The 8,759-nt window shown below is 40.9% G+C and overlaps 1 protein-coding gene across 5 annotated transcripts in view; it reads right to left on the bottom strand.

Moving 5' to 3' along the window:
- Positions 1-8,759, bottom strand: part of LOC111822934 (membrane-spanning 4-domains subfamily A member 4A-like) — a 109,594-nt gene that overhangs the window by 88,074 nt on the left and 12,761 nt on the right. For 3 of the 5 annotated variants that reach the window (XM_023743173.1, XM_023743176.1, XM_023743174.1), the window contains exons 1-2: positions 3,721-4,367; positions 2,505-2,633 (exon numbers count right to left, since the gene is read on the bottom strand). In XM_023743173.1, the coding sequence (XP_023598941.1) occupies positions 2,505-2,633; positions 3,721-3,921 (330 nt within the window). In that variant the 5' untranslated portion in view covers positions 3,922-4,367. Of the gene's footprint in view, positions 1-2,504; positions 2,634-3,720; positions 4,368-8,759 lie in introns of those variants that run through there. The other 2 variants (XM_023743175.1, XM_023743177.1) reach the window with 2 other exon arrangements.

Raw genomic sequence — 8,759 nt, 5'->3', positions numbered from 1 at the left:
AGAACAAAATAGTTTCTCATTAAACAGTTAGTACACATGTTGCCCTATGACAATGGTTAACAACCTCACAACACACCAACACTATCCTTAGTCAACCTTGGGTTCCCTATCACTAGCTTTCCTGTCCCCTTCTGCCTTCTAGCCCTTGTCCCCGGATGGCTGTACCTCATTAGTCCCATTTGGTTTTATGGGGCTGTCCACTCCCCAGCTGAACGGTGAACCTTGGAAGTACTTCACCACTGGGCTAAAAGGGTGTCTGGGGGCCATACTCTCGGGGTTTCTCCAGTCTCCTTTAGGCCAGTAAATCTGGTCTTTTGTGTGTGTGTGTGTGTGAGTTAGAATTTTGTTCTACATCCTTCTCCAGCTCTGTCCAGAACCCTCATTTCATTTTTGACATTCAATTTTCCTAGATTCATACTTCTTACATTCCGTGTTCCAATTATTAATGAATGTTTGCAGCTGTTTCTTCTCTTTTTGAGTCATGCTACATCAGCAAATGAAGGTTCCGAATGCTTGACTCCACCCATGTCATTAAAGGTGGCTCTACTTTGAGGAGGTAGCTCTTCCCCAGCCATATTTTAAGTTCCTTCCAACCTGAGGGGCTCCTGTACTGGCACCATATAGGATAAATTCTGCTGCTATTCATAAGGTTTTCACTGGCCATTTTTTTTTTTAGAAGTAGACCACCAGGTGCCTTTCCTAGTCTGTCTTAGTCTGAAAGCTCAGCTGAAACCTATCCACCATGGGTGACCCTGTTGTTATTGGAAATACTAGTGGCATAGCTTCCAGCATCACAGCAACACACAGACCACCACCGTAGGACAAACTGAGAGGCAGTGGCGGACCTGAATCATAGTAAAAGTTTAATGACAGCTATTATTAGCATTGGAGCCCTGGTGACACAATGGTTAAGCATTAGGCTTTAACTAAAAGGTTGGCAGTTCGTGTCCACCAGCCACTCCTTGGGAACTCTATGAAGCCTGTCCTATAGAGTGGCTGTCAGTCGGAATTGACTGGAAGGCTGTGGGTTTGGTTTTTGGTTTTGGTACTATTGGCATTACTATTATTATATATAAAGCATTCCCAGACATAAGACAGCATTTGCTATACTTCAGACTTTGAACATCTGCTGTAAATAGATGATGGGAGCATAAAGCCAACTCTACATTACCTCTTCTCAACTTTGTAGAGGTAAATAAATGGAAGCCCCTGAATGCCTGAATCAGTTCCCTGATTTTTAAAATAAATATTGTTATAAAGTTTTCTCCTGTTGTTAGTGGATGAAACTTGATAGTTCATTCTCATTTATACTCTCAATTTTCAGAGAATTTTTTTGTGTGTTTATTAGGTGGGCACTTTTAAAATATTCTTTAATTTTAATTTTAATAATGTTTTTAATTTTAATTATAGTTATTGTTATTAAAAATATGAAACAAAATTGATCTACTAGTCCCATTTGCTAACCTAAATCATTTACTAAGACCTGGTAGTCATTAGGCCAGACATTATAAATTGCCTGCATAACAACCGCCTCCCTTTCTCTTCCCTACCAACAAAACCTTTATTTTGTTTAGTCCCCCATGAGCTTCAAGGTAGAATGAAGGTAGTCACAGTGGTGAATCTTGATAAGTCCAAACCAATGATGGTAAGTCTATCCACATTGCCCATAGTTGGTTTGGGAATATGCATATAAAACATTTCTGAACACTGAGCTAAGTCAAGAAGCCTGATATAGTCTACGGGAGTCCTTGATGAAGTCCTGCATCACCAACCAAGGACCAACCTGGAAATGACTTGCTACTGACCTTCTCACTTTGAAATAATCAATGCTTTCAATATATTTGACATTCTGGGTTGGGTCTTTGGTTACATGCTGCTTGTCTTAGTCATTTAGTGCTGCTATAACAGAAACACCACAAGTGTATGGCTTTAACAGAAAGTTTATTCTCTCACAGTCTAGTAGGCTAGAAGTCCAAATTCAGGGTGTCAGCTCTGCACAGGAACACAGTGTCCAATGGATGCACTCTGCTCCCGGCACTGCTTGCTTGGTGGTATGAGGTCCCCAAGTGTCTCTGCTCACTTCTCTCTTTTGTATCTCACAAGAGATTGGCTTAAGACCCTGTCCAATCCTGTATACCTCATCAGTATAAATGCTGCTAATCCATCTTATTAGATCATAGTGATTGGATTTACAACACATAAGGAAATCACATCAGATTAAAAAATGGTACAAAGTTATACAATACTGGGAATCATGACCGAGCCAAGTTGACAGATATTTTTGGGGGACACAATTCAATCCATGACACTGCTGTAAAATATTATAACTGATATATATTAAATATTTAATTTGCCTAATTTTCTATGTCTTTTATATTACTATTTCCTCATTAAATATGAAAAAGCTGACTCAGAGGGAGGTTAGCTATATTTCTCAAGGTTATAGAACTACAAGGTAGAGTTAGGACACTGTCTCCAATTATTTCTGAGGGTGTTCTACTCACCATTACTGACCCCAATACTGGGTAACCCATGTATACTGAAATGGGTGCTGGTTCATCAAATAGCAACGAGACACACAGTATTGTTATTCCCAAGCTGAGGTTTATCAAGGCAATCAAGATCTGGACAACCTAGAAATGATGACGAAAGTAAAAACCAATCATCCACTACAGAAATGATACCCAAGGCAACCTTTCTCCAACCACTGATTTACTTTCCTTCTCAATTGTTTGGAATAGTCAGATGTACTTCTTGATATTCTCTGGTCAATTTTTTTTCCATATAAAGAGCTATGAATATAGTAAATTACCAGAGTTATCTCTTTGGATATCTATATTTGCCCAGGAATTTCAAAGTAGAAAATACTGTGCCAGGAATTGCTCAGAGACACTGTACAGTACCCACGATGACAATCCAAGATGTCATAAGTACTCCTATGACAACTGTTGCTCTCCTTTGTTCACATGACCAGATAGGGGAGAAACAGGAGGCAGAAAAAGTCTTCTTGCAAGGATAAATGACCTGAAGGAAGGAGAGTCCATACAGGGGACAAGAAGAAAAGAGCAAATATGATATGTTCTTCGGATCTGGGACCTGAGGCCATGACTGTGAGGACAGAGGTCAAAAATTAGGGGAGTTTGACTACAATTGTCTCACGATATTAAAAAGGATTCAAAGTGTCCACAATGACTTTGTCCCAGTGCTTTGAAGCCAGAGCTACAGATAAACTTCTATATTCACTGTCCTTTCACTAGCACTAACTTGTCTTTCTTTACATCCTTCATTACTTTCAGGGAAATATACCTAAGAATCAAAGGGGAAATGCACAGAAGATGTAAGAGTTTTCATCCTCTGCAGAGCAGAACTGGCTTAGAAAGTGACCAAGAGAGAGATACTAACAATAGGCAGCCATCAGGTATCAGGATGGCCTGTGGAGGGGACACTATCTAGTCCACACATGGCCTTTTCTTTTGCTGCTCTTCCATGCAGAAGTTAAATATATTTATCATGGGTGACCTGCATGGATTAGATGCATGATGTGATAGAATATTCTGCCATTTTTTTTTTCAAGCGATAGGGCCTGGACATCAAATACTGCTGTCCCGAAGATCAGTTGATGTCATATGCGGCTTGTAGGAGAGAGTATTTTTCATCAGGTCTGATCAATTTTGACATTACAACATCATTGGTGTTCTCCCAGATCTGTACCTGACTTACCCCGAAGATCCTGAGTACCCTTTTCTCTGACATCCCTTTCCACGGATCCAAGTGTAGAGCAGCAGGCTGTCCCATCTGGGATACACTAGAGTCAGCCCCTGGTGTGGTGTTTTGTGGTCCCTGCAGGGTTGTCATGGAAGCAGAAAAGGTGCTACAATAAGAAACATAATTCAGAATGAGGTCCTGGAAATGACAGGACATGGGCACTTGAGGCAGGCTCCTCCGTAAGACAACCTCTGGTCTGTATTCCTTCACTAAGTTATAACAGCTGTTAGGACATTTCACAACGTATTAAGGAGAGAATTTATTTCCACATCCCTGATTTGCTCTTTCTTGAGGAGGGAGGAAGGAGGGGATTACATGATTTCTGAGAGCATGATATTCATTTTGCCATGTGGTTAGTGTTTGTGCCTATCTATCTTTTCTGGTTTGTTTCAAAGATTGTTCAGAAGAGTCAGAGTTGTCATGTGCTTCCTGCTCTCATGGAATAAACTAGACACATGCACAAATGATGTGGAGGTGGTGTCTGATCTCCTCTAACTCCACAAGAGGGAAAGAGATTCAAGATCAACAGACCAAGGCTGATTCCTATGAGGTGGAGTTCAGACATGCCTCCTCTCTCAGTCATCTTTACCAATTCTGACACCAGCCATCCCTCCCATGGCACTCTCTTCTTCTCTGCAGGGTTCAATAATTCATTGCAATGGCCACACAGAACTCTCAGACAATACTCACAATTATGGGGTTTACTAGGGAAGTAACAAGTACAATTCAGGCTCAGGAACGCTCAGGACACAGTTCTTCCATTGGGACAGCTTCTTTGTAGCCATGCTCACAGACATACCTCTCCCATACCCTTGGTCTCTGCCCAAAGGCACTCAGCTTTCTCCATGGGCTGGGATGCCACCACACTGTCTCCTCCTGTGGGATCTCTGCCAACTTCTCTCTGCCTTCAGTGTTACAGCTCTCTCTCTCTTTCTCTGAGTCTCTTGGTTCCATGAGCTTCTCAGTGCAGGGATCCCAGGTCCAAAAAAGTGCTGTTTCTAGCTATTCTTTCTTGGTATGGTGATATCTAGTCTCTGCTCTGGAATTGGCTCTCTTTTAAGGCAAAACTGACCAATCCCCCTGGTAGGCCACAATTATCTTATTTACACAGTCCCATCTAATCACTTGAATGGGATTTACAAGATCATGGCTAGAAAGGCCACAAAAAGCTGACTCATCACACCAAACAAAGGACTAGGCAAAGGCAGGCCAGGGTGTGCTCTTCTTTCTATTGCACATTGCTTTGATGATAACCACATTTGTAAAGTAGGTTACATATTAAGTGCTGTTGAGTAGGGTGATGGTTAAGATTTTGGGTCAACTTGGCTGGGCCATGATTCTCAGTGTTTTGGCAGTTGTGTGATGTTGTGGTCACTTCCCTGTTGAGATTTGATATGTGATTACCCCCATGATGGGATCTGCTGTGAGTAGTCAATCAGTTGAAAGGGAGTTTCCTTGGGCATGTGTCCTGCACTGAGTATAGGCCAACCTTCTGGCAGGGCTTGGGGGCTTTTGCTTGCTCTGGATCCTGCTGCTGTTTCCTGTTCGTCTGACCTCCAGTTCTTGGGATTTGAGCTAGCAGCTTACCTGTGGTTCGGCCTGCCTATCTTAGGATTCTTTGTTCTTCACAATCTGTGAGCAAGAGCACTGGTCCCTGACCTGCCAATCTTGGGTTCTCCAGCACCTGCGGCTGCATGAATCAGGGGCAGTCTTTATTCCAACTCACAGACTTGGGACATTACAACCTCTACAAATGCATGACCCATTTCCTTGATATAAATCTCTCCCTATATATATATAAATTTATACGCTTTACTGGTTTTGCTTCTTTAGAGAACCCAGCCTAAGACAAGTAGGTATAGGAGTCTTGATGGTGCAGGGCTTAAAGCACTTGGCAGCTACCAAAATGTCAGTAGTTCCACCCCAGCAGCTGCTCCATGAGAGAAAGATGTGGCAGTCTGCTTCTGTAAAGATTACAGTCTTGAAAACCCTATGGGACAGTTCTACTCTGTCCTATAGGGTCACTATGAGTCAGAATCCACTCAATAATAGTGGGTGGGTAGGTGTATTCAGACTGAACTGTACATCTGATCATCCCCTGGGCAGAATACAGGATCTAGATTTTAGCGGGGAGGGTAGAATAAATAAGGAGCTTCATAGTGGCTTTAAGTCTAATTCACAAGCTCTAATCCATTTTGACCTGAGAGAAATGACTCTCTGGTCTCAACTTTAATTTATTATAATAAAGCTTATAATTTTATCTCCATTTAGCACTTTCCCAGAGGGGAAGAGCATTAACTTTCACTTCCAATATTAGAAGAACTAAACAGAAAATATCTAGCCTACCTCAAAACTTCTCTTTCAAAGAAAGTAATATGTCACAATGAAAACTGTGTAGAGAAGATTATTTTGGATCCCTGTAATTTGTCCTACTATAGAGCAGCAAAAGCTAGAGGTAACAAGAACCATAAGAGAACTACAGAATACTCCAAGAGTCTTATCTTAGTGGAAGGCCCCATAACTAACTCAGTTGTTCATGTTAAAAAGCTAGGAGTTCATCATTGCTGCCTTCTGTTACTCACCTTCTCTGTTCGATCAACCATGTTCTTGTGATCCTACCTCACAACGAGTTTTCAATTCTGTTTACTTCTCCCACCTCCCCAGACCAAGCCACCGTCCTACTTCTTAGGAATATTTCTTTAGCTTCCCAGTGTTGTACTGTGTCCATTCATGGCCCTGTATGGATAATTCATTCCCACTCTGTAGCCAGAGTCATTGTTACTGTTTTAAAAAGCAAAGACAATAGTGTTAAAATTCATTTCCACAAGTCGATTCCGATTCACAGAGATTCTACTGGGCAAAGTAGAACTGCCCCACAGGGTTTCCAATGCTGTAATCTTTAAGGATTACAGACAGCAGCTGGTTGGTTCAAACTGTCAACCATTCGGTTAGCAGGCAAGTACTTAACTTCTGTACCACCAGGTCTTCTGACAACACTGTTACCCTCTTTAATCCTCCAATCGCTCTTCATTGCTCTTAGTATAAAGTTAAAAATTTTAGAGTTGTTGAGAGGAGAACCTCTGCTACCCAGCACACATCTATTACCCTAAACTTACCTTGAATCTCTCTCCTTTTTATTTTCAAAGCCCCAAATATATTTGACTCATTTCAGTTCTTCCAAATCAGCAATCTCTTTCCTATATTGAGCCATTTGCACATGTTGAACCTATTGCTAGGAATGTTCTATCCCTTCCACGGCTGCTTGGCAACGAAAACTCCACCTCAGCATCTGGTCCTTCTCATTCACTGATGGTATTACATACACTGTGCCTTCTCTTAGACACAACTTCATAGTTCTCCAACTCCTCACAAATGGCTTACTCAATCTATGATACTGACAGTGCTTTAAGAAATCTCTATTATTTCTCTCTTAATCTCTAGAAGCCAAAGTTGTTGTATATGAACTTTTTTCTCTCAAATGCAAAGGAATCTCTTCATTCATCTCTCAGACATACCTTCAGACCAAGGATTTAGGAATTGTACACCCTGTCTTATCAAATACCCTTGGTGGTCTTGTTCTATATTTAATGTCTCTCCACTAAGATTTTGAACTTTTCTCAGGACAGTAATATTATATTCAAATAATGCTTCCAAGTGGCTCTATGGTCTTGCTATATTTCTGACCCCATGTGTCTATCAGTTTGTCATACTGTGGGGGTTTGAGTATTGCTGTGATGCTGGAAGCTATGCTACCTGTATTCAAATACCAGCAGGGTCACCCATGGCAAAAAGGTTTCAGCTGAGCTTCTAGACTAAACAGACTAGGAAGAAGGAACCAGTAGTCTATTTCTGAAAAGAGCTAGCCAGAGAAAATCTTATGAATAGCAGTGGAAAATTGTCTGATATAGTGCCAGAAGATGAGCCCCTCAGGTTGGAAGGCATTCAGAATACGACTGGAGAAGAGCTACCTCCTCAATGTAGAGTCGACCTTAATGACATGGATTGAGTCAAACTTTTGGGACCTTCATTTGCTGAGGTGACTGGACTCAAAATGAGAAGAAACAGTTGCAATCATCCATTAATAATTGGAATGCAGAATGTACAAAGTATGAATCAAGGAAAATTGAAAGTCGTCAAAAATGAAATAGAACACATAAACATCAGTATCTTAGGCAGTAGTGAGCTGAAATGGGTTGGTATTGACCATTTTGAATTGGACAATCATATGGTCTACTATGCTGGGAATAACACCCTGAAGAGGAATGACATTGCGTTCATCGTCAAAAAGAATATTTCATGATGTATCCCGAAGTACAATGCTGTCAGTTATAGGATAATATCCATACACCTACAAGGAAGACCAGTTAATAAAACTATTATGCAAATTTGTGCACCAAAAACTAATGCCAAAGATGAAGAAATTGAAGATTTTTACAAACTTCTGAAGTCTGAAATTGATCAAACCTGCAACCAGGATGCTTTGATAATTACTGGTGATTGGAAAGGGAAAGATGGAAATAAAGAAGAAGGATCTATAGTTGGAAAATATGACCTTGGTGATAGACATGATGTCGGAGATCGCATGATGAAATTTTACAAGACCAATGACTTTTTCATTGCTAATACCTTTTATACCAACATAAACAGTGACTATACATGTGGACCTCACCAGATGGAATACACAGGAATCAAATTAACTACATCTGTCAAAAGAGATGATGGAAAAGTTCAATGACATCAGTCAGAACAAGGCCAGGACTGACTGTGGAACAGCCCATCAATTGCTCATATGCAAGTTTCACTTGAAACTGAAGAAAATCAGAACAATTCCACAAGAGCCCAAATATGACCTTAAGCATATGCCACCTGAATTTGGAGACCATCTCAAGAATAGATTTAACGCATTGAACACTAAGGACCGAAGACCAGACGAGTTGTGGAATGACATCAAGGACACCATACATGACGGAAGCAAGAGGTCATTAAAAAGACAG

Source organism: Trichechus manatus, unplaced genomic scaffold (genome assembly GCF_000243295.1).
Source record: "Trichechus manatus latirostris isolate Lorelei unplaced genomic scaffold, TriManLat1.0 scaffold00240, whole genome shotgun sequence".
In the NCBI taxonomy this organism is placed as follows: domain Eukaryota; kingdom Metazoa; phylum Chordata; class Mammalia; order Sirenia; family Trichechidae; genus Trichechus; species Trichechus manatus.
Note: the sequence above shows the minus strand (reverse complement) of the source record. Positions and strands in the feature narration are given on the sequence as shown.